Source organism: Motacilla alba, chromosome 1A (genome assembly GCF_015832195.1).
Source record: "Motacilla alba alba isolate MOTALB_02 chromosome 1A, Motacilla_alba_V1.0_pri, whole genome shotgun sequence".
Lineage (NCBI taxonomy): Eukaryota > Metazoa > Chordata > Aves > Passeriformes > Motacillidae > Motacilla > Motacilla alba.
In genome coordinates this window covers 65,855,653-65,880,605 of record NC_052031.1, presented here as the reverse complement: position 1 = coordinate 65,880,605, position 24,953 = coordinate 65,855,653, and the positions used below count along the sequence as shown (strand labels likewise).

The 24,953-nt window shown below is 48.6% G+C and overlaps 1 protein-coding gene across 6 annotated transcripts; it reads right to left on the bottom strand.

Moving 5' to 3' along the window:
* Nucleotides 1-125: 125 nt before the first annotated feature.
* On the bottom strand, nucleotides 126-24,025 carry DDX11 (DEAD/H-box helicase 11). Of its 6 annotated transcripts, XM_038155620.1 has the most exons (27): nucleotides 24,005-24,025; nucleotides 22,206-22,367; nucleotides 19,020-19,125; nucleotides 16,101-16,325; nucleotides 15,564-15,650; nucleotides 14,038-14,195; nucleotides 12,863-12,911; nucleotides 12,219-12,326; nucleotides 11,607-11,694; nucleotides 10,950-11,152; nucleotides 10,230-10,382; nucleotides 10,084-10,130; nucleotides 9,233-9,312; nucleotides 8,068-8,112; nucleotides 7,873-7,940; nucleotides 7,455-7,493; nucleotides 6,871-6,994; nucleotides 6,232-6,369; nucleotides 5,663-5,775; nucleotides 5,242-5,314; nucleotides 4,774-4,877; nucleotides 4,092-4,241; nucleotides 2,107-2,175; nucleotides 1,835-1,935; nucleotides 1,345-1,429; nucleotides 694-769; nucleotides 135-542 (listed from the first exon to the last, which is right to left on the bottom strand). In XM_038155620.1, exons 4-27 carry the CDS (start codon nucleotides 16,116-16,118, stop codon nucleotides 307-309), a joined length of 2,412 nt encoding a protein of 803 aa, XP_038011548.1. In that variant the 5' UTR covers nucleotides 16,119-16,325; nucleotides 19,020-19,125; nucleotides 22,206-22,367; nucleotides 24,005-24,025; the 3' UTR covers nucleotides 135-306. The 6 variants fall into 6 exon arrangements, with proteins under 6 accessions (XP_038011545.1, XP_038011546.1, XP_038011547.1 ...); XM_038155617.1 differs by lacking the exons at nucleotides 19,020-19,125; nucleotides 22,206-22,367; nucleotides 24,005-24,025 and adding an exon at nucleotides 16,399-16,578 and having other exon boundaries at nucleotides 126-264; nucleotides 388-542; XM_038155618.1 differs by lacking the exons at nucleotides 19,020-19,125; nucleotides 22,206-22,367; nucleotides 24,005-24,025 and adding an exon at nucleotides 16,399-16,578 and having other exon boundaries at nucleotides 126-264; nucleotides 388-542; nucleotides 6,232-6,366.
* Nucleotides 24,026-24,953: the final 928 nt, after the last annotated feature.

The window sequence follows — 24,953 nt, the reverse complement described above, 5'->3', positions numbered from 1 at the left end:
GCTACTCTCTTCACCTGCCTCAGACCTACAACCAGTTTTTTCCTCCTGACTGTGGTGCTGAAGGCTATCTCACCATCATAGCACTCAGATACTGAACAGCAAATATCCACAAAGGAGGCAGAAGGCAGAGATTTTATGAAGTCCATGGTAAGAAAAGCAGCAACTTGTGTTACTTTACCTAGTCTTCAGAGGTGTAAGTCATAATGATGAATACCATCTGTTCTCTGCTCCACATCACAAAGCATCCAACTTGCCTCGATGGAACTGGGAACACACAAGACCAGGCAGTTTGTCCTTGGCCTTACTCTAAAGGAAGGCTCTAAGAAGGTCCAGATGAGGACAGTGGGGAACAGTGTTGGTAGCAGGACACAAGATACAAGTTCTGACCTTTCTTAACTCTGCAAACGCTGATCCAAAGGCAGGTTTCACCTGGGTCCTCTCCCTGATCCACTGGGGCAGTTTGTTAAAGATGGCAGGGCGTGCGTACCTGTGGTCCAGGAGCAGGATGCTTGCAAAGTCCTTCTGATGGCGAATGGCTCTGCCTGCACAGAGGATACAAACAAAGAGTGGCCCAGTCAATTGGTCTCAGACAAGGAAGATCACATTCCCATCATCTGTAATGCATCCTTTTTCCTACCCTCCTCCTTCAGTATGTTTCGTGTCCCCCAGCCTGTCCAAGGAAGGATGAATTACCTATCGACTGGTTTACTGCCTTCATGCACAGGTTTTCAATCAGCACTCTGCTCGGTGCCTGGCCACCAGCTCTGGGCTGGAAAGAAGAAATAGGCAAGTCTGAACACAAGGCAGATCTAAATCAACTTGGGGAGTCTTACTGACAAAGTGAGGTAAATACTTTTACCCCTGCAGGGTGAGTGGGTAGCCAGGCAGACCCCAAGTGGAGAGTAAGGAGGAACAGAAGAAAGGCTGCAGTCAGAAAACTCTGTTGAGTGTTCACAAAGAGCCAACCCAAGGTGCCCTTGAAGGCAGAAGTCTTGTCCCCAGGAACAGCACCTCCAGTGAGCAATGAGAAGAGACAAATGATCCTAGCAAGCAGCTTCTACCACCCTGCCACCCCCTCTGGGTTGAAGGGTCCTTGCTCCCCTTGGAGCTCAGAGCTGCCAGCAAGTCCTGGTGGCATTTCCCTCCACCGAACTTCCTCTGTGTTTAGGGCCACCTGTTCAGGAGCAGCCTGGAGAAGGCTGTGCTCTCAGTACCACACCATCTGGGAAATGAGGGCAAGCTCAAGGAATATAAAACCTCTGAAGGCAGCTCTGGGACTCATGTGCTGGGAAGTTAGTACTATAAAACAGAATTGAAAGAGACAGAGATGTAAGTGGCTCTTACCATTGTTTTGTCAAGCCAGGTCATTTTTTCCTGGAGTTCTGGAGATCTGATGTTGGGGTAAGGCATTCCCACCATAATCACACACCTGCAAGGGAGGACTGCATTATTCTTGTCTCATCCTAGGGCACTTTGCCAATACACTGATAAATTAGAGGTCACTGCACCCTGAAAGACAGCCAGCCCTGCAAACCAAAGGCAGCAATAAAGCACAGCAGTCTGACAAGCACGTGCTGAAAAGAGCTGCAGAGTGATTCAGGGTGCCAGAACAAGGGATTATCTAGCACAGCAAGCCTAACTGCATTATTCACGGGAAGAGTGGCCTGGACAGGTGGGTTTTACTCCACCCAGCAGACCCTCCTGTTGCTTTAAGCATCAGCTAAGACACACATTCCCCAGGATTTTCTATCCGTGCAAGTACTGATGTGCCCATCATGCTTGGAGTCACTACAGCACAAGCCAGAGCTGGCTTTCCAAGGAGCAGTCACCTTACCTTCCCAGGTCATCGGAGAAATTTATCCCTTCACTCATTTTGCCTCCAACTACAGAAAGCAGCAGGGCTCCTGTCATCTGTCCTCCTGTCTGGCTGCAGCGCTGCAGGAGAGGGACCAGCAACTTAAACCAGAGCAGGGAATATTTCTTTGCTTCAGAAACACTCCCACACCTAGGCTAGAGCCCTCTTTCCTTGTTCAAAGTGCCCTCCTTTGCAGCATTCCCATACCTGCTGGGCTGCCACACTCCCACCAGACTGCCTGCTCAGCTTACCTTTATGCATTTGGCATATTCCACTAGCACCTGCTCCACCTGGTTGGCTTTCTTAGGCTCCTGAAAGATCTGTCAGGCACAGTTCATCAGTTCAGCAACACAGCAAGGAAGCAAACAGTTTAAAGAAAGCAAATCACTTTACCCCCATGCATTAAACAACATATGGAACTGAGGCCATGGAAGGGAAAATTGCCTAAAAAACTAACTTAACCAGTACCTTTCCTCCACCCTGAAAATGCACTACAGCTCTTTTCAGCTGGGCTCTGAAGGAAGCAGCAGCTGCTCCTGCCCCTCCAACATTCCCTTTCAGCTTTGGGAGACTTGTTCAGTACTGCAAGAAGTTACAAGTCATCCGAGAGCTGAGAGGCAAAAAAGCAATGTGCACCTCTGGCACCTATGAATCAAGATACTCTGGGGTCAGGAGACTCTACAGCTGCAAGATCTTGGAGGACAGGGACAGGACCAATCAGTTTGAATCATCAATTAATTCCAAGCAGATGCTCCCCTTGCCCGGTGAAAAAATTACCTTTTCACGCAAAGCATAAATAAAGTAGTAAATATTTATGTTATTCTAGCACACCTAATTAGTTAATGAAAACCTCTTCAGTTAATTTAGCTCTATTTTATAGGTGCTGTACCTTGGCCTAAAACACAAGTAGTTTTCCTAGTAATCAAGAGGTCCAACATCTATCTTCTCTGTAACAGTAAAGACCCTACAGAATGTGTTTTCCTTTGGTTAGCAAGAAGTAATATAAATTTTTACCAGTCAAAATCAGTCTTTCAGTAGAAAAATAACTGGCACTTACAAATACAAGCCAACACTAACTTATTGAAAAGTAGCTATTTAAGCTTCTGATTTAAATTAACTTTCGCTGTGTGATTTGTATATAATCTCAGTGTGATCTCACCACAGCAACCTCAGGAAAGGCTTGAACCTTCCCCTGCTAAGATTTGATCTTGTGTGTGGGCAGCTGAAAGTCTCACTTGCTGCACTTATACCCAGTTGCCTTGCTAATACATACCCAATTTGCTGGAGACTGCAAAGGCAAAACAAGAACAATTCGGAGTTGAAATTTGGAACAAACTGTGTGTGGCCCAAAGCCATGGAGGAACCAGGCAGAGCACTGGGACCCTGACAGGACACACCTGAAAAGGCACTCGGAGCGGTAACTCTACAAACACATTAAAAATGAAGCACAATGCTTCCAGCCAAAAACCTACAGGCTGTCCCATGTGCCAGAATGCCAAGAATCACCAAGGCTGTGAAATATCTGGGACTGTGGTAAGTTGTTTAGCTTTTGGTGCACACAAGTCACAGCCAGGGTCTATGTAATTTTTCTTTCCCCTGGCACATGATCCAAGATCCCTGCACTGCAACCTGAACCGCCTGACTTTCCATACCCAGCTTTCTAATACTTGTGAGAGTCATTGCAAAGACTTCATATTTGCAGTGATCTCCCTATTGAATGTTTCTCATTGCTCCTTCAACAGGAGTCACCACTGCTAGTCTTCCAGTTCTCATCTCTACTTCTGGCAGATAGCAAAATGTCATTTGTCTTATGAACTGCACTGTTGTCTCACTCTGCCTAGCCCTTGGCTGTGCTGGTCTGTGCTCAAGGGACGCACAGATGAGCCTGGGAAAAACAAATTCCCTGCACGAGCTCAACCTGAACAGCCCCTCCCAGCCACAAGAGAACAAGCCTGCTGGCTATGGATAGCAAAGACTGTCTGCCCCTATGGCCACCACACAGAGAGTGCACTTCAAGAATGTATAGCTGCAATCAATCTCATTTAGATTGCAGCTCAGTGCTCAGCCGCCCAGGAAGTGTAATTTATTCGTTACTGGAGGGATTAGCTGGATAAACATCCATTCTGCTCTGCTGCACTGACCATGGGAACAACTCAGAGAGGTCCATAATGCATATGGAATTGTTTGGGTTTGACACCTCCACGGAAAGTACCAACTGCCCTGGCTGCACAATCACCTTCTTCCTGGCTGCCAGGCGGGAGAGCAGCCCTGTCTTCTCCCAGTGTCCATACACCTGCTTCTCATATTCGTAGGAGGGGAAGAAGCACACCACACCTCCCGGGATCACATTGCACAGGTTGCAAAGGATTCGACCTGTCTCATCCATCTGCAAGAGAGATTAGAGCATATTGCAGCTGACAGGAGCCCCAGCTAATGCTGCTCCAATTCTCTGCTCAATCCCAGGATCACACCTTCCTTATGACATGCCTTAGGGGAGGAAAAAATGTGGGAAATATGCCAGGTCTGTGAGAACATGGGGAGCTGGGCATCACTAAAAGCTCTTCACTGCTTGGCCTTCTTCCCTAGCCCAGGGTTTCTGTTATGGCTGTGGAGCTGTGGTCATTCAGGAAAGGAGGGTTTGCCTCAGTGGATGAAAGCTGTCCCATTGGAACAGATATTGAGAGCTGGTTAGCACATCTGCTTGAGATTCAGCAGGGGCAGAGCAGACCTAGTGTCTAGCACTGGCCTGCCACAGGAAGAAGGAAGACGTGCCAAAACACCTGCAGCTGCTTCTGTGATTTCCTTTGCCACGGCTTTTTCTCAGCCCCTCTCTTAAACACAGAGTGTACCCTGCTCTGAAAGACAAGCATGCGAAGCAAAAAAGAGATCCCAAGGAAGGGAACAAAGGACAAACTGACCATCTGAGGCAGGTCTCTGGTCTGGTAAGTGAACTCCAGCTGCTGGTTGGAAGGACCACTGCAGAGGATGATGGGTAAAATATTTTCTGGAGGAATCACATGTCCTAGGGACAAAAACAAATAGGGAGAGTCAACATCACTGCTGTTGGCACAAACCCCATGAGCTGAAGAACTTTTATTGCATTCTAGTGACAGAGGCAAATGTTTGCCTGGCTAAGTCTAAGTACCTAAGTCACTCAGCTGCTCCAACTTCCATCCCCTCGGCCCCTGGGAGGAAGGCATGGCACACTGCCTGCTAATACCACTCAACACCTCAGGGGGAGCTCCGAGTGAAAGGGAACTCACACCCCTTTGCTGCCCTGATTTTTAGGAAAGATGCTACATTGCTTTGAGTGCCAACAGAATAGTGTTAAAAGCAAACTGCAGCCCTTGCAGCTGCTGAGCCCTCCCTGCCAGCCTGGCACTCACCACAGGAGAACTCCACGATACGGGCAGGGTCCACGCCAGCACAGCACAGCAGCTGCTCTCGGAAATCAGCCACCTAAGATGCACAAACAAAGAAAATAAAGTACCGGTGTCCCAAAAACCTCTACAGCAGCAGCAGCACCAGCGCTGCAGGTCCAGGGCAGCCCCCGGCCGGCCCAGCAGAGGAGCGGCAGCGCCCTCTGCCCGCACACTGCGGCGCTGCCGCTCCGCACAGCCCCGGCCTGCTCCCTGCGGGATCCCTGGCCCTGCAGAAAAGGATGGCACCACGAGCTCCTGCCGCTGCTCCCCGTGCTAGTTCCAACCTACCACGAGCTCAGCCTGGCTGCTCTCTTGCCACCCCGGCTTGCAGATGGCACCACCGACCTCCTGAGACCCCAGCACAGCTTATTCCTTATTCCCTCACCGGCTGCATGGTGCCTCCGGCAATGATGACAGCACGGCATTCTTCCACGACCTTGGCAAAGTGGACAGCTGGATTCAGCAAGAGGAATTTAAGGCTGCTCTGACCAACTGTGCCTGGGAAAAGGAGAGAAGAGGTTCAGGAACTAGCTGTGACACATACTCAGGGATGTGAGAGATTCTCCCTCCTGACCTGGGTACTCTGGCAGGTACCCAACTCTCAAAGACTTGCTGTTCAACACAGACAGAGGCAGCAGCAGGTAATCCAACCTGGAAGTTACCTTCTGCTTCCTAATCTCCTTGGAGCTGTACAACAGGCACAGTAAATTGCAAGACAAAACTTGACATCCAAAGTGGGAGCAGATCTCTGCAAAGCCTGGCCCCAACGCCCTTGGTTAAAAATTCCCTTGGGGTCATAAGCATCCTCAGACAGACCAAGCCTGCCAGCCTACATCACAGATGGCACAAAGGCAGGTTCCCCACAGACTCTTACATCTCCTCCCTCAGTGCCAGTGAAGCACCCTGCTTGTGACTGACTCATGCCACCTCTCCCCAGCTCACCCTTTCCAGTACCTTGCCTGTTGAGAATGACTCTGCCATCTTGGTTTGCATTTGTGAGGGCTGAGAGAAATCCTTCAATCTGCATCAGTGGAGAGGTGGTTCGGAGCTGGTCGTGCTCAGCCTCCACGGGAGGGCTCTGGGGGGTACCTGCTGGCCCAAAAAAGACAGGAGAGGCAGGCAACTTAGGCCACACATGTAAAGACACAGGTTAAACACAAAACATGCTTTACAGGAACACAATACCTCACCTACACATGCAGACAGAGAATAAATACCCATTAAAGGGGAAAACCCAAATTCTGTCTCGTTGCTAAATTAAAAAAAATCTGATTTTTGTGGATGGAAGCACTAAGCAAAGCTACTACACACAGTAGCTCAGGTCCCAGAGCCAGCAGGACACAGAAATGCAAAGCTTGAGTGCCTATGGTGGGAACATGGAATTACATCATTCAGTTTGAAAGGGACCTCACTAATGCAATGTACAGTTGCCTAGGTCAGCTAGTGAGACCTGTTAAAAAGCACCCATGCAGGACACCTTCTTCAGTCTCTCATTCTGCACATCTGCTTCCCTCCTTTCCTCATGCAGAGAGATGCAGGTTCCACATCCTAATTCTGTCCACAGATTCACAAGGAGAGGATGCCTGAACTCACCATCCTTATCAGATCCCTGCTGCAGGGTCAGAAGAAAGTCCTGCAAACCAGCCAGCTTCTGGTTCTCCTTGTTGGTCTTCACAGCTGAGGCGGGGCTCCCATATCGCTCCACAAACCCAAAAAGCTGCCAAACAAAAGCAAGAAAGACCAACAGCAGGAATCAGAGAATATAAATGCAGGTTTGCTGGCCTGCCACAAATTAGGTTCCTCAGTAGGTGTTCACAAACCAGCCTAATCAGAATGTATCAGCTCCCATTACCTTCTTACACCCACTGAATCAAAAGCAAAACAAGTTTCTGATGTCTGTTCTTCCACTGCAATGCAGTCTACTTGGCTGGCAAATTTGAGGCCAAGCAGCACAGAATTGACACCCTCTGGAATACCGTGGTAAACCACATTGTATTTTTCCTTTCTGGATAAGCAAGAGTTAATCTGCCCATATAGTACTTTTTATAGGACCCAGTTTGTTTGCAGAACAGGATGGAGAAGACAAGCTCCCACCCAGCTGCTGCATCTTCCATCTCAAACTGCAGGTGTGAAACAGCATTGGAACACTGCTGACCATGAAACCTCAGGGCAAGTACCTTCCTGCTGATCAGGCTCTTCTCACAGTACCGCTGAACCTGTTGGAGGAAGACAGGAAAATGAACTGGCATTCAGCACCCCTTCTCCCATGCTGCTGTCCTTGATCCCTGTCCAGCAAGGCTGTCACTTGCTGTGTTTTGGGGAGAGGTGCACAGCTCTTCGTGGGCACCACCAGCCAGACGAGAGTTTATTACAATGGCATTCCAGAGTGGAAACACACGGTGTTAAGGTGCTGTGTTTGGAGGCTCAAGGGGGGCAGTTAGATTACTGGAGTAGCAAAATTTCTGCATCCACAGCTCTTACAGTGTAGCTTTGCCTTACAGGCAGTTAGAAAGCATGGGCTTTGGCTCTTCTTCCAGCTTTCACATAATAATCTCAAACAAGTCACCACCACCTGTGCCCCAACGTTTGCATTACCTTGAAGAGGTTGATATTGTCAATCTGGCTCTGAAATAGGAAGTCGTTGATGGATTTTAGTACTGTCCCTGAAAGAAAAGAGAGAGAAGGGGAAAAGAAATTATTAGCTGCTGCTGCTGGACCTGCATCTCTTACTGCCCACACCCATGTCCCTGACTGATAGCTCCATACCCCAGGAGTTCACTCCAGTCTTACCTGTTTGGGAAACTGCCTGACATCCAGGATTCTGGTTCACATTACCTGTAAAGCATGAAACCAATTCAAGGAAGGCTTAAATCTATCTCAAAATTAAGCAGGAAATTAAAGATTGAGTTTGACGGGTACAGTGCACAAAAAACCCAAGAAGTAACTACACATCAGATAAAACGCCAGCTCCCACTCAGTTTTAATTTGCCCTGCAGAGTAGCCCTACACTGCAGAACAAGTGTGCTGCTGCATCCTAGGGAACACCACCTACATTCCTTCTGTGGCAGGAAGCAGCAGGTAGGGTGGGGGATCGGATCAGAAATGCTCACACCCTGTGTAGTCATCATGCTGCAAAGACAAAGGGAAGGGACTGCAACACATCCCTCATCCATCCTCACAGCAGCAGCAAGGAGCTGGGAAGCACAGAGGCTGGCAGGCAACTGGGAGGAAGAGAAAGACCTAAGGACACCTACATGCCCAGAACCCGACAGCCAGAACAGGATCAATTACTGCCACTCACTGCATTTTATGTCCTAGGGTTTAACACCGACCTCTCATCTCACTTTTGCAGCCCCAAAGGGCTGCATTTCCCCTGGCATGGAGGAAGTTCTACATGAACTTAGGACATGCCCTCCTCAAGACACACTAAGGTCTAGGAAACAGATCACTGGAGAAAAGGAGTGAGCCCTGCAAATTCCTGTGGACCTAAAATCAAAGCAAAATATTTTTTCACAAAGGAAAGGCACCACTCAAGAAAGATTCATTCTGCAGATGCATGCTGACACACACAGAGGCCTTGCCACCAGATGACCTAGAGATTTATTTCATGCAGTTCTTGTGCTACACTGTTATACATCTGCTGTATTCCTCACTTAGCATCTTACATCATCCCCACTTCAACTGGATCTCGAAACCACAGAGAAAAGGAAACTGCCTCTACCAACTTTCAATGTCATCTGCTGCTCCTAAGCTAGTGAAACAAAGAGAAGGGTTCCAGTAGGCATCGGTCAACTTCCCCACGTACAAACCAACCTGTGAAACAAAACTACTGGCATCTGAACCTACACATAAGCAACACTTCCCTGCAGTCTCTGCAGAGGTGGAAGGGGGACAGTATCCTGAGGACTAGCTCAGAGTTTATCAGTATCTCTGGAGACACAAAAGGTTTGCTTACCTCCCAGCATAGCCACAAACTGCTCCAGTAAATACAGGATCTGCTTAATGTACATCAAGTTCTTTGCCTTCAAACGTTTCCTATGAAAAATGAGACACGTTTAGGCCCCAAAAGCTCTTCAGGGACTAACCAAAGCAGATGAGCTGCAGAAACAGGTACATGAACTCTTCTTCATTTTGGAGAGTCAGGAACTAAGATTTCTTCCAAGTTCACTCTCCCTATTTGTGGCAGGGCACAGTCATCTGGATATCCTGCCCAAGGTCATCCCAAAGCATTTATCCATGCTCCCCGCACTGTTCCTACCATTGCACTTCTCCTTGCATATTAATTACAGTTGGTTTACTACAATGGCAGTGATGCCTCAAGACCCTGTTGCAATAATGCTCCAAACATTCAGAGTTATTATCATTGAACACAACAATCTGCAGGGATGGCAAGATGCAGAGCCAAAACCCACATACAGCTTCCTCCTCCTCAGAGCTTCCTGCTTCTACCGTAATGCAGTCAGCACAATGGAAGACTAAGGGAGAGATATGAAAGGCTGAATCTTTTGAAACTCTGCATCACAAAGTAGAAGTGATTAGAGGGAGATATTGGGAAAGGAACTGAGTGTATAAGGGGAAAACAGAATCCTCAGGGTATCCCCTTCTTGCTGCTTAATGCCAGCCCCGGGAGTCTGACTTAGACAGATTCTAGACAGAGATAATGAAGCAAGTGTCTTTTCATCTGCAGAACTCTTAATGCAGTAACTTTCCACTTGGGAAAAGCAAGAAAGACCCTGCAGCCATGGGGCAAGCCAAGGCATCCACAGACCTTGCCTCTGCTCAGCTGTTTTTCCCCAGGGTCCTCACCTGTATCGCTCCATGTACTGCGACAGCTGGGAGTGGGCACAGCACAGCTGCACAAACAGAAAGAAGCTGTTGTTATAAAGGAGAGAAGAAAGAGCACTGCTGGAAGCAGACCTCCCTCCCCATCAGCAGGCCAGGCTGTGACTCACCTGAGAGCCGCTGACCTCGGCACTATGGATACAGGTGATGGTGTCTATGAGGTTGTGGGCCTCGTCAATGATCACAACCTGGTCCTTCAGCTTGATCCCAGCAGCGTTCCTGGTAGGCTCATGCAAAAGCATCTGATAGGGCAGCACCACCAGCTACAGGAGAGGCACACACTGCCCTGATTCCAGCTCTCATCCTTACAAACTTAAGGCATTCTACAACCACTCATCAACAGCCTGTATCAGAGGGCTATGCAGAATTCAGCCAAGTGACTTACTCTTATTATGGGAAAAGTAAAAACAAAACCAGGAGCACATGCCTGAGAGGGGCACTGAGATGTAAGCTGAAGAGAAATGATTATGCTACAACTGCATGTGGGCTCAGGTTACCTTCTAAATCTCCTTTGGAGCACTGAAACTCTTCAGAGAGAACCCAGCAAGGAAGAAGAGTGGTGCTAAGATCTAAGAGTACACCTGTATGCCAGTATTGCCTCACACTTGCTGAACTGCTCAAGTATTTCAAAATGCTGAGACATAGAGCATCCTTATGAACTTCTGATGGGAATTCTCATTTTCCTTTGCTGTCTGAGCAAAACTACAGCTGACAGAAACACAGCCTGTTTACAGACTCCCCCTATCTAAGTTATGGTACTAGAGGGAGCAGGCCATGAGTTCATTTGTAGAGTGCCTGGCATTAATGCCACTAGAACTGTTACACCTTACCTGAGCAGCAGGGATAGCAAATCGACTCCCATAATATGGGCAGGCTTTAGTCTCCCTTCCCAAGGACACCAACTGCTCAATATCCTTCACTTCCACTAGAACTTCATCACGGAGAAACTGCATTTGCTCGAAGGAATAAAATGGGCACACGGTGCGACTCACACGTCTCTTCTTCCCCTCATTCTCCTCATTGCTCTTCTTTTCTAACAGCAGAAATCAAAAGGAAGCTATGAGCAACACACACAACAGCCTAGAACAACCACTTTTCAGAACCTCATGGATTTCAAAGCAAGCTTTGTCCTGTGTATTCCTGGCCTATCACCTATTTTTAAATTATTCAGCAGTAACCTTTCCATCTCCATAGTGGACACTACTCTTGCCAGTTAGATTCAGCATGTGACATCTTCCAACATTTCTAGCATTGAGTTAACAACCACAAGTATCTTTCTGTGCAGAAGTCTTGACCAGCTTAAGACACTCAGAAAATTTATCCTGATCTCAGCATAGCCTGGAGATCAAGAAAAGCATCAAGGATTCCTGTTCCTCCAACCCATCATTTTGAAGCTTCTACCACTTGTGCTAGAATTGACTGGCAGTGCCCACACTCTCATGACACCTTTATTAGGAATTGCTTCCCCAGGCTGGGAGCATTCTTACCATGTTTGTTCTTTTGCATCTCCATGCAGCGGTCATTGATGAGCTGGAGAGTGCCCAGGCGTCGCACCTCCTCATTCACACACAGATTCTGGCACGTGCAAAGAGAGGAAGAGGAAGGGAGTCAATTCACAGCTGAGTGCCCCCAGGTGCACCCCCTGCTGTAAAATAAAAGCTTTTCTTCAAAGCAATCTCATTCAAAAATGAAAAGTCTACCAGTTAGACATTGTACACACTAACTGCTACAAACATGCTCAAAACTCACAGAAACTTAGGAGGAAAAAAATGAGAAAAAGAGGGCTCACTGCTACACAACAGCTTCTGAAAAATGCTGCCAGAAGTACTAGTTTACTAACAGGAGCACCTTCTCAGTGACTCAGACACCTGTAATACTCCATATTAGAAAAGGTAAAACATTCTTGTATTTACATCAAAGGGTAAATTACCAAAACAGATTCACAGAAAAATGTACATCACACAGATCTGTGTTGCAACCCATGGCTGCCTTAGTTTTTCAACAGGAAACTCAGCCAGTCGCCAAGGTGATTTCTGTGGCACCAGATCCACACGGCTCCTGGCAATGCGTTCTGGGTCCCTGAGAACACCACCACGTACCTGCCTGGATCCCAAGGAGACCAGACGTGTGTCTTTGCCAAAAGGACTTTTCTGCACCTCATGCACAAACTGGGACAGCTGGGAGTGAGTGCGGCTGCAGTAGTAGATCTGCAATGAGGAAGAACAAAGGGAAGACAAGAAGAATATGGAAGCCAATCCCTACCTATGACCAATCCTATAAGGAAGCAGCCAAGCACTTCAGCAAGGCTCACCTTGCTCAAGCCTTCAAAAGCACAAGGAAAGGCACAGGTTTAAGTGTCACCTTAAAAATGCTGAGGCCAAAAGCCCCATCTTTGTTTTCTCCTCTGCATTTGCTTTTGTTGCCATTCAATTTTCCAAGGTCTCTATAAAACAGAGATTCACCATGGGAGAGCAATAAAAAACTATTTATTGCTGTATGCTTTTACAGCAAGCCACAGCAAAAACGAAGCAGTGCTAGCACAGCAAGCTGCTTAGGCAGGCAGTGTAGCCCAGAAGGAGATGAGCACAGCAGAACTAGCTGTCTTTATCAACAAAGCTGGCAGGTTTTGGAAGCTAGTTCCTAAATCCTACTGCCTGACTGCTGGAAAGGTGCAAGGAAGCCATAATTCTGCTCACTCCTACATTATTCTGTGAAGTGGCACTATTTAATTTCCTCATCTCACCTTAGTCACATGCTCCTCTTCCAAATCATCATCATCATCCTCTTCCAGCCTAAGAAAAGAGAAAGCTCAAACTGTTTCCTTTCAGCAGACCATTGACAGTAAGAATCAAATGATGCTCCACCACAAAAGTGGGGTCTCAAGAGAGATGATTAAGTCATCTCAAAAAGAGCCTCAGAACTCATCTCAGGTGATAAAAGAAAATTTAACTTTTTAAGAACAGAGTAAGTGTGCATAATCAAATCAAGCCTTTCTCTTTAAAGGAAAAAATATCTCCTGGGCTGTGCCTTTTTTCCAAGTTCAATACTTTTTTTTTTCCTTTTGATTGAGGGGCCTCTAAGCCTCAGGCATAAGCTAATCAGTGCTATATTATTATTGGGTGAGCTTATTTATTTATTTTTGTAAAGCTTTCCCATTAGAAGCAATTTACCACCCTTCGGATATTGCACAAAGAAGGGCTCCAGGAAAGCATTCAGCTGCCACTGAGCTCCTCAAAAACAGCAGTTCAATGTTTGATAGACTACCTACATATACAAAAAGTAGTTACGTGTTCTTCAATTTTTAAGGCAGAAGGATATGTCTAGACACTAATTAGTAAATTTGTAATTTAAATGTGTTCGGTTTTTTGTGCTGAAGTATGGCTTCTGGCTTTCTGCACAAAGCAAATGCATTGGAGGGAAAAGTGTGCATGGGATTTTCATGCCAAAGCTCTGTCTTCAGAAATGTGAACATCTCTGCCGTTAGAGTATCAAAAGATGCCAGTGCTAATCTGCAGAACTGACAGCTTCCTCTGGTGTCCTGAGTTCCATTCTGCTTTTCTAATGCAAGGAACTTGATCTCAAGTCATTCACTCAGCATCCAGAGGCACTCTTTGGGAAGCTGGGCATAGATAAAGGCAGGACACTGCTACACATTTTAAGGGGCACTTTCTCAGAAAGCACTTTAAGTCACTCAGATCAGTCTAACAAAGGTTTAAAGAAACCAAAACAAACCAAACTAAAATCCCCCCCAAACAACCAATTAAATAAAACCCCAGAACAACCACCACCTTACACTGTTTGAAAAGGTGAAAAACACACTTTTTAATAAAATCTGCACAACTTCTTTAATCAGGGCAAGACAAAAATTAGATAGAAAATGTTTCCTTAGCATGGAATCCCCTCAGTCCCTGTCCTTACCCAGATACCCCTTTCTTTTCATCATCACTCTCATATTCATCAAGAATCAGCTCTTCCTCATTTTGATCCAGCTGGTCCAGAGCACCCTCTCCAGCTCCCTCTGAAAGAGCCTCCTTGCTGAGCTGAAGAAGGCGCTTTGCCTCATCCTCCTCACATCTCTGGAAGGAATACAAAGGCACAGCATTTCCCATATGAAAAGAAAGTGGCACAGGGGTTACTTTATGGCATGAACAGGTCAGAAGACAGCACAGTCCCTCACAGAAGGCTGAAGCTGTTCAGCCCTACAGAAGGCAGCTGTTACCAAAGCCAAAGACTTGCCCACACAGATGGCTATGAAGGGGAAACATAAAGGACCTTGTCTGCAAAAGGCCTGCTGAGCTAATAGACTCTCAATGAAATGTACATGTAATTCAGTATTAATTGCTTAAAGTGGTCCATAAAAGATGTCTGCTGAGAGAAAATAGTGTGTAAATAAACCTGAACAAACAAACATGTAAGGACATAAACACTCTGTGCACATTTAACTCAAAGCTAGAATCAGCTCTGGTTTAGAACAAGATTTCTCTTGCTGTTTTTTCTCCAGTTGGATGACTGTTACTCTAACACAAGTCTACCTCTCTACAAAAATTCAGTTGAACTGTTGAAGACAAGTTTTCTGATTAACTTTTGTGTCACGACAAAGAGAAGTTCATTTTTTCCATCTCAAAACAGTATCTTCCAATGTCAATGAACATTTTATTACCATGGAATTATACAGAAAATGCAGCTAGTAAGCACTACAGAAAAGATTAATCAGTTGCTTTTCTGAATCTCCATAATATTTCTCTCAGTTGCTTTCTTGCTTTTCATCATGCTTCTCATTACACATACTCTTCATCCTCTTTTTAAGAGACAAGTTCTCAGTTCCATTTGTTTTTTATTTCCATTCTTTACTATTTCTGTCATATCATTTTGACAGGAGTTGACCAAAACATTACACAGTATTTGAGATAGAGCACACTAGAAATTAATAGCCTTGCAGACTAATAAATCTATTTGGAGACCTGAACTGAGTATTTCTGGGAAATATAACTCATATAATCAAAAACCATCACGAGCACTGAGGCCAGTTCATGAACCTAAATGAGAGGAAATATATATCTGTGAACTTTATTACCATTTTTAGTCCAGAAGTACAGACTGTTCACACATGTTCATAAAACAGAGATCTTTCCAAAAAAAGCTTCTTAGTATTAAAGCTTTTAAAAGAAAAGCAGAAAGCCGGAAGGCAATCAGAACACACATCATTTTTGTCCACACACAAAAACTATCACAGGAAATTACTGATGCACAAATTATTTTTCACATCCGTACTTTTAAAAGAAAAATTAGCAAATAATTTTGGATGACCAATTTCAGAAACCTCATACTAAGAGCTCCTCAAACAGGTGGGTTGGAAAAGTCAGTGTGAAGTCACACATAAGCAAATATGAACAACACTGAAGGTGACCAAAACAGAAAGTTTTGATCTCCGTGGAATAACTCACCTTCCTCTTTGCTGCGTATTTTAACTGCACGTTGTGCCGGATTTTCTCAAGACGATCTTCTCGCTTTTTCCTTCTGATCTGCTCTTCCTACAAAAATGGGAGAGTGTAGGCAGGATTAAGTGGATTTAGTCCTCAACCCTTGGTATCACTACTTATGCTCTGGGCATAGAAAAAAGACTAATGGAAACAAAATTGCTGGTACGGGGTGCCGTTCTCCCGGAGTGCTCCCTGCTCAAAGCAATACGGTTTCCTATCTTGGGCAGCCTGCAGGCAAAGACACACCACCAGCAAACTTGCCTCGCGTGTTCTCCGCTCACCATCCAGGATACAGGAACAGTTTGCCCGGAGAGGCGGTGGAGTTCCCTTCCCGGGAGATGCTAAAAAGCCGCCCGGACACCGGGTACCGCGCTCTGCTCGAGCAGAGAGGCTGTTCTAGGTGACCCCTAGAGTCCCTCCCAGCCCCAGCCATGCTGTGACTATGTGATATCAGCCCTCCCGATCCTTTCCTCGTTATTTCACACACGAGCGCTTCCCCACCTTCAGCCTGTCCACCATGTCCCGCTCCTCTTTCTTCTGCACGAAGGCCGTGACCCAGTCCGGCTGCCCGGCCGCGTCCGCGCTGCCCGGCCGCGCCTGCTGCGGGCTCAGCGCGTCCTGCCCGCCGGCCCCGAGCGCCAGCAGCCGCGCCTCCTCCTGCCGCCGCTTCTCCTCGCAGTCCCGGAGCCACGCCAGGGCCCCGCAGATGAGGCTCAGCGATTTGCCCTGTCACGGAGAGCCAGCAAGGTGAGCAGCGCTGCCGCCGCCGCCGCGGCCCCGCTCGGCCCCGCCGTCTCACCGTGCCCGTGGGGCTCTCGAAGATGCCAACCCGGCCGGCCTCCAGCGCGCCGTACAGCGCCTCCATGAACTGCTCCTGGATGCGGTACGGAGTGTAGGGGAACGGGAAGCGGCCCGCACCGGGACCTGCCGCCGCCGCCTCCCCGCTCTCCATCCCGCCCCGCTTCGAACCGGGCGCCGCGGCCGCGGCCGCCCCTTCCCGTGACGCGGCGGAAGAGCCGCCCCGCACAGAAAAGCCCTTCGCGAACGCCCAAAGCCGCCCCGCCGCTCGTCCTCCTTCCCTGTGCCCTCCCTGCGCACGCAGGGACAGAAATTTACATTACAGAGAGGGGGAAAAAAAAGGTTTGATTTAGGATGGAAACGCCCAGCAATGAAACACTGTCATGTAAAAGGGGTTTGTAGAATACTCAGTCCTTAAATGCCAAACTGTATTTGTTAATACTCTGGAAACAACAGCGAGCTAAAGAAGAGCAGCATAAAAAGAACAAGAACAAGACAATTGTCATCAGTCTTTGGACCAGCAGTGAGAACTCATCGTGTAGTGGTTCAGACTAGGTCATCTAGGGGCAAATCCCTTCTTTTGGGGTTAAATAATGTAAGGCCACAGTTTTGTCTGTTTTGTTGATGTCCCACGTTGGAAGGGGTTTCAAATCAGCAACAACAAATATGGGAGAAGCTATAGACTGCCTTTCAACTGGAAGCACTTCTGCATCCAGGTTTTCTGGGAAACAGCCATTAGTTTTGTGTTACTTTGCCATCACGAGGTAGGAATTCTTTGTCCCATGTAAGATTTAGAAAATAGAAAGAAAAGTGGGACAGGCAGTGTCTCTCTCCTGTGTGGGTGCACTGGTGCCTGATCACGTTAGACCTCTGGCTGAAAGTCTTCTCACACTTGCTGCACTGGTAGGGCTTCTCCCCTGGGTGGATCCGCTGGTGATCAGGTCTGAATTGAAGGTGAAACTCTTGCCACACTGGGAGCAGCTGAAGGGTTTCTCTGCCAGGTGGATCCTCTCTTGCTGGCTCAGGTATGAACTCCGGCTGAAGTTCTTCCCACAATCTGGGCACTTGGAGGTTTTCACCCCCACCTGCTGAATCCAAATGGCACTGTTCCCCCACATGGGCAGTCTGACTCATCCTCAGCAAGGATAGCATTGCTGATGTGGGCTTTACTGTCCTTGCACTCCCAGACTTCCATCCCATAAGGAGGTACCATTCCCCATCTCTTTGGAAAACGTCTCCCTCCTCCCCTGCCTGTGGTCCTGTCTGTGATTGGTCTCCTGGAGGGAATCTCCTGTGAGTTTCCTGAAGGTGAACAGATGGGGTTCAGCTCTCATTGAACCTTCCTGATGAAGGCTGCCCTTCTGCGTGTCACCCATGGTCTTGTCACCTACTGGAGTGAACACAGGAACTAACAATGAGTAACTCCCTGCTTCCCTGAGGGGGAAATCCAGACAGGGAGACCACCAAGACCTGCTGCATGTCACCCACTATGAGCTGGCAGCACAGAAGACAGCCTCTTGGTATCTTCTCAGGGCACAGTAAGGGCATGGAGACTGAGATGAGAGGGAAGGGAATGCGACTCAAGGATGGGAGACCACTGCAGCACAGACTGCAAAGGGGATCCTCTGTCAAAGTTACAGCCCTAAAGGGCAAGACCGTCACATGCTTGCCTTTGAAGTTCCCATGTCTAGCAAGGTTAGAGGAACATCATGACTGCTTTCCTTAATAATTCCCACTGTAGCTACTTCTCCTCCTGCTGCCTGTGAATCACTGCTCTTCAGCCAAGAGATCAGCCATGGTTGATCATGGAAGAAATCAGCCTGCAGCACAGAAACATCCGCCCCCACCCAGCAGACTATTTATTCCTTTCTTCCTTCCAGTCATAGCCCTTTTCCTTAAAAAGAAAGCTCTGCAGCAAATTGTATCTAGAGTTCATCTACAGAACAGCTAGACAACTGAGTGGAATGATAAGCTGGTTTATTAACCTTTAGACTGAAACATTTGGAGGCTCCTGGTTTTTCATAGGTTATACTCATTTGGAGACACACATTGGAAATTCATGCTAGAGTGTGAGGAACAGTGGGCTGGGCAGCACTGCTTACAGACTGAACATCATCCTGCCACATGGAGCAGGACATGATGCAGCAGACTAAACCCCTCGGTTTTGTTTCAGCTGATCTGCAGATTTTGGAAGACACCACTACACTGGTTGTACCAATCCCCAAAGCTTTGTTTACAACACTCACGGCTGGAAAACGTTTGCAGTACAAACAAAGGTACTCAAAAGCACCTCAAAGCAGCAAACTGACCCAAATATTGTCAAATATTGTCAGCACAAAAAAATGAAAAAGCCATGCTTTGGTTTATGTCTTTTAACATTATGAGTATATTCTTTGCTGAAAAATACACAAGATTGATTTCATTTTGGACAGGGTCTTTTTGAAAGGGTACTAGATATCACAGGGCTTTGCCATACTCTGCCTACAGATCTTCCTGGAAGCAGAATCTTTTTACTGAGGAAGCAGGAGGGGCAGGAGGAGTGTGGAGTGTGCAGCATGGTACACCCCAAATTTTCATCATTCAGCCCTTCCCTTTCAAGACATGCTCCATGCAATTTCTCACCTTGTGGGCAGTCTCTCTACTGGCTCAGTGTTGGGCTGCTTCTGGTCACAAACCTGCTTCTCTTCATTTATCCAAAACATTAAAGCCAAGCTGGGGACTGCAGGTCCTGATCAGAGGAAGGAAAACAGACATAATAAATACCAGTCATGGTAGCAGTGCTGCAGGGGGAGATTACACAAGCAGAAGTATTTAGGAGCTGAAAGTAACCTAGACCATAGGAAAAGGATGCCCAGAAACATGGGTCAGGGTCACTGGCTGTCCTGCCATGCACACTATGACGCCACTGTTCAGGGCCAATAACCAGGGCCAGCTCAGGTAGCACACACAGGTCAACCAGATGTCCAGAGAGCCGCCTGACAGCTCACAGCCTTCTCACAGGTGTCTGGATGTTCGTCCTGCTGCTCTTCCAGACCAAAAATGCCTCCTGATGAGTTTTGTGTAAGAAAACTATTGATTCCTCAAACCATTTTGTCTCCATCACCTTTCTTCCTAGTGTGTTCTGCCATGGTCTGAAGCCCTGTTTGGTGCTTCGTGGATCCTGTCCTAATGGATCAGCCAAGCATGCACATATCTGGACAAGAGACAAGATTTTGGTCTGCTCACACATTATCAACAGCAGCAGCTCGAAGGCAGAATTTCCTGTCCTGTGCTCCATAAAAATGGCCTTTTGTCTGCCTCTTTCCAGATGGGTTTTACAGGGCTGGCAGTGAGCAGGAAGAGTCACACACACCTGTTCATGCCCAAACACTGCCTGGGGGAGGGGGCAGCAGGGAGGAGGCAGGAGCAGCAGGGGATGGAGCGTTCAGAACGCAGGTGTCTGTGACATCAGTGGCAGAGCAGCAGAGGTGACAGCTCCAGCAGTGCAAGTGGGCCCCAACTGTCACAGGCACTGCTCCCAGTGTCATGACGGCCTTGTGGGCTTATCTGGCTTTGTCTGGTGAGTAGGAAATGCCCCTCCTCCAAGCCCAGTTGCGAGGAAGGGCAGCCAACCCAGCTGCTCTGCACTCTCCCCATCGCTCCTCAGCTTGGAGGCAAAAGGAAGGGATGAAGCATCCTCCAATGCCTCAGGTGCAAAGATCCCAGGGCTTATGATTTTGGCAATTTTCACCACTGGAGTTGGTATTTTACTCATCAAGGAGGGCTACAGAGCGACCTAAGAGCCAGACAGGAGTTAGATCTGGATGCAGTGGGCACAGGCTGGAGCAAGGTGGAGCCTGGAGATGTGGTGACAGGGACAGCTGGGTGCATTAAACCAGACACAAGCACTAAGGCACAGGTCTGGAGTTAACCCACAAGGCTAAGAGGGAAGAGTTTGCCCAGTAAAGCAACAGGGGAAGCAGGAGAAAGAGGTCTGAGAGAGGACCTTCATTAAAGACCTATTTAGCCAAATTAAGAGAGTTTGCAGAGGCTAAAAATCTTGGAAGGAAACAGTCTACTTGCTCCAGCCTCAACAACAGAGCAATATTCTCAGTTTCAGCCATGACTTCCAAGACATTTCTCCCAGTTCAAGATCTGAATCTCCAGAGCTTTGGTGAAGGTCCCTCAGCCACGTACTGTCACTCCTTTCAACATGGGCGAAGCATGTTTTCCACAGGTCTAGACCTTCTATCTCTAGCTTGTAAATGCATTTTCCATGTGCTGGATCCTGCACCCATAAAAGGCAACAGAGATCGGGATTCAGTCCTCCAGCTCTTCCGAGCATGTGGTGGTTAGCAATTCCTTCGCCCTCTGACTCCCTGCACTCTGTTTTCCACCAGTGCTCTTGGGCTGGGGCTGCATAGCTGGCCCTCGGGGCACAAAGGCACAGCAGCCAGGAACACCACTCTCTGACCAGGAATACCACCAGTTCTTCAAGTTCCTGCGGATCACCATCCAAGCCAGAACTGCCTGCCACCTCCGTGAGCTGTACGGCTGCAAGAACTCACTCGTCCAGAGACTGGATGAGTATGAAAACCACGGAGTCGTCCCTTCAGGTAAAGCCAACCATGATTCCCAAGGGCAGGCAGTTGGACAGGAGTCCTGCATGGCCCTAAATTCCTGGGTGAGGAAACCCTCAGGATCTGGGGAGGAGGGGTGGGGGGAGAGAGAGGTGGGTAGCAATCCTGCAGTGAGGAGAAGGCATGTGCTCATGGGCATCCTCTCTCACCTTTCATTGGATCCACATGTGTCCTTAGGACGAGCCTCCTCTCACCTCTTGGGTCATGAAGATGGCCAAGAAGCAGTGGAGTTTCTCAAAAGGTCCCCATTTGACACAGGGGTTTTCATGGAGGGATGTCACTCCACAGGGAGGTTATTGCTAAGGGGGATGCCAGCACTGGAGCCTGTCACTGGGTCTGTGTCTTTATTTGCCTCTTTCTAGGGCCTGTATGCTCCGAACTGCCAGGAAATCCTTTCTTCCACAACTTCTGCACCTTTTCTCTTTATCGCTGTATTATGAAAAATTATTTCCTTAAGGTGAGTTATTTAGCTATTTTCTGAAGACTGTGGTGTGCTCTGGGCAATTAATAGGCAAAAGAGAGAGCCCTGAATATGAGTAAGTAGGAAGACACAAAGCTAAAAGACAGGGAAGATAGAAAAGAACCATGGGCAGCCCATCACCCAGGGGCACTCACACCAAGCTGATTAGCTAACACAGATGGCACCTGCAGCCACTTGCCAAAAAAGAGACTTTGCAGAAGGCATTCTTCAAGAAAATCAACTTTTGAGGACCACCTCAGCCCTCTTCCCCAGCTCTCATTCCCAGACAAGTTGAGACAATCTAGGTTTCTCCAGAAGAAAGGAGGATTCATGTAGGCCAGAAGAGAGCAAAGGAGAACTGTGAAACCCAAGAGAGGTTTATGGGGAGACTTGACAAGGAAAGGATAAGAAGGTTTATTTTGCATTCCTGGGCTCATCTTAGTAGGAAATGGGAAAGGTGAGATTGTGCAGTGAGAGCTAAAACACAGAACAGGGCTGTGCATAGGTGCCTGCTCCTAAGGCTCTCCAGAGGAATGTTTTCTCCTCCACAGAGGACTGTGTGCCCAGGACGCAGCAGAGCGAAGCAGCGCATCAAAGGGGATGCCAGCGCCATCATGAGCAGTGATGCCATGTCATCCAGCAGCTTTGGTCCCCTGCCAGTTCCCCCCATGTCTCCCACATCTCACTCCAGTCCTGACACAGAGGCAGCTGTGATCCCCACCTCCTTACCTGTGAGCACACAACCATATCCTTCCGGCCCACAAGCCACAGAGGTGACAGCCAGTGGCCAGCAGCAAGGACATCTGCCCAACAGTGACATCGAGGATCTCCTCCTGAGGATACTGGACAGCCAGGTGCAGACTTCACTGCAGACAATGAAGCTGTTGATGTCTGTTGGGAAGGCAGTGAAGGAGGAAGAGTTGCAGAAGGCTGCCACGAACCTGCTGGTGGCCCTGAACAACGCAAACGTGTCTTGGTCACCAACCAACTGATACAGCTCAACAGTGTGGCAAACACAGGGGAAAAGCCAGCTCTTCCAAATGCATGGGGAAATGGAGCCATGGGAAAATGGTATCCTCTTGGAAGTAAATGTACTGAAAAGATACCATTCTCTCCTGTAAAAACTGTTTGCTCACCATTAATGGTGTTTGTTGTGTCATTCAAGGAATGTCATGGGAGGATGATGGCTTTTCTTCATTAAATGTAGATGCTCCCACTCAAAAGCATTAAGAGAAGAACCTTCTTTGAAAATATGTATGTGAATATACATACACAGATATACAAGGGGTGCTCTGCAGGTGCAGGAAGGCTTTATCCTGCTGGGGAACTGCTGGTCCCATGCTCCTTGTACTGGGGTTGACATCTACTTCTGAAATGTTGTTATGAAACACACAGGATAAATATTTCTATTAAGAGCCTCCTCTTGTCTCTCACAAAAAAAAATCAAAGAATCTGATTCTTGGAACTTTGGCTGAAGTGCTGTTTCTTTTCTAAACACTGAACATGCCTGTAAGTAAAACTGTGTGAAGCCATCTGGAGTCTGCACTTGCTGCTCAAAGCAGAGTGGGAACTCTCCAAGAACCAGTTCTGGCTGTCTGAATCTCTACTCAGAAGATGGTGTTACCTCAAACTCAATCTAAGCTCCAGGCATTTTGGCTTTCAGGAGACCACCACTGAAGTGAGAATCCCCTATTCACCTTTCCTTCTGCAGGCTTTCTTGTTTTCTATTCCACCAAGAGCCCTGAGAAGAAAGGGGCCAAAGACAGCTCTCTCCATGATGCACCACACCAAGCAACACCCCTGTGGAGACAGTCTGGGATGCTGGTTTCCTTTACTCTGCTAAGCGACACAAACAGCTGAGTGAAATATAGGCTCTGTGTCTATCCATTGAAGGAAGTCCTTAGAAAGCCTATCTCAAAATCACAGGTCCTCCATTGTCCTGGCAACTGTAATCTTTCCCAAGGCCAAAGGCAGGTCACACATGGGAAATGCACAAGCCCTGGAACAGCCCCTAGCGGGTGGGATCCCTAACAGTGTCCCGACCTCACTCTGGCCCACCAGCTCATTCTCTTCTCCCTGGAAGGTGTCCAAAGCTGCCGGATTGCTGCCTCAGGCGCCACGGCTTGTGCCCCCATCCAGCTGCCTGGGCAATGACAGGTGCCCAGACAGTAACAGCGGGGCCACTTCTGGCAGCAGCCTTTGCTTGCCATCCCCACCCTCGGGGCTTGGCTGGCAGCCCATCCCATTTGGGTGCCAGATTTGGCAGCCACCAGCAGATCGCTGGGGATTTCCCACTCGGAAGGTTCCGGCCAGTCCCTGGACCATCCTCCCGCCGGGGCTGCGGGCCGAGAGAGCCGCTCCCGCACAGCCCCGCCGGAGCTCTGCTCCCCGACCCCACCGAGCCCCGCGGAGCGCCCGCCCCTTCCCTTCCACGCTCCCCCGGCACCGCGGCGGCATTCCCAGCCCGACAGCTCGCCCGGCGCCGCGCCGCTTCGGCTCCGGGGAAGCCGCGTCCCCCGGGAACTCACCGGGAGCGGGGCCGAGGGGCGGAGGGGCCGAGGGGCGCTGCGCTCCGTCGCTCCGGTTCAGCCGCCTTCACTTCGCCGCGGCCCCAGCGGCGCCGCCTGTAGGGATGCGGATGGGGATGCGGATGGGGATGCGGCGGCGGCGCTGCCCCGGGCGTTGCGAGGATCCGCCCCGGGAGGGCGGGCCCGCTCGGCCGAGGGGCAGCGGGGATCCAGTCCCGGGTCGCTGCCACCCACCGCCTTCCCCGGTGGTCCGACCGGGAGGCGGCTGGGCGCGGGTTCTGGGGCTCTCCAGAGATGGGAGCATCGTCAGCTCCCGAGTGGTGGTAGCTCATACCTGCACAGAGCAGCCAGCTGGGCTTCCAGCGGTGCTTCCCGCCGATTCCCAGCGCTGGCTGGGTTTTACCGACTGGCAGGGAGGGAAGCATCGCTGCTGAAATCTGGAGCTGCTTTCTGTCACAAACTGAGTGACAGGACGGCGTTTTCTTCCATGGGGGCACTCTCCTTCAGGTGACTGGAGGCTTTACTCTGCTATTGCTTCTAAAGATTTTCTGAGACTCTACTCACCATAGAAGCTTCTGTGTTCAGATGCAGCATAATACATCCCAGGGCACACAAATGTACAGCTTATGCCACAGGAAAGGATCCATCCATCCATCCATCCATCCCAGACAAAATCTACCTATTGCAGTACTTCCTACAAGCACTGCTTGTGCTCAGCCAGGTACTTTTTCCCCGGAGGAATGCAGGAATGGCTGTTCCCTTTGGATGACATAGAGCAGTAAGTAAGGGGCTTAGGTATGTGGCAATGGCAGAAAGATTTTTGGTGGGCTTTTGAGAAGAATGGCAGAAAAAAGGCTCATCAAGTCCTCTCCACATGCAGCTGAGGAAAAATTTTATCAGTTTTCAGGAGCTACTGCCTTCCCAGTTCACCAGCTGCTGCAGAAGTCTC

Bases quoted from the DNA above. Each gene is read 5' to 3' on its own strand.
- DDX11 (XM_038155615.1), bottom strand. From the start codon at position 16,551: ATGGAGAGCGGGGAGGCGGCGGCGGCAGGTCCCGGTGCGGGCCGCTTC. The intron at 5,776-6,231 runs GTACTGGAAAGG...TCCTTTTCCCAG, and splicing joins AGTCATTCTCAACAGGCAAG to GCACAGTTGGTCAGAGCAGC. The intron at 1,936-2,106 runs GTAAGCTGAGCA...CCTCTCCTGCAG, and splicing joins AATATGCCAAATGCATAAAG to CGCTGCAGCCAGACAGGAGG.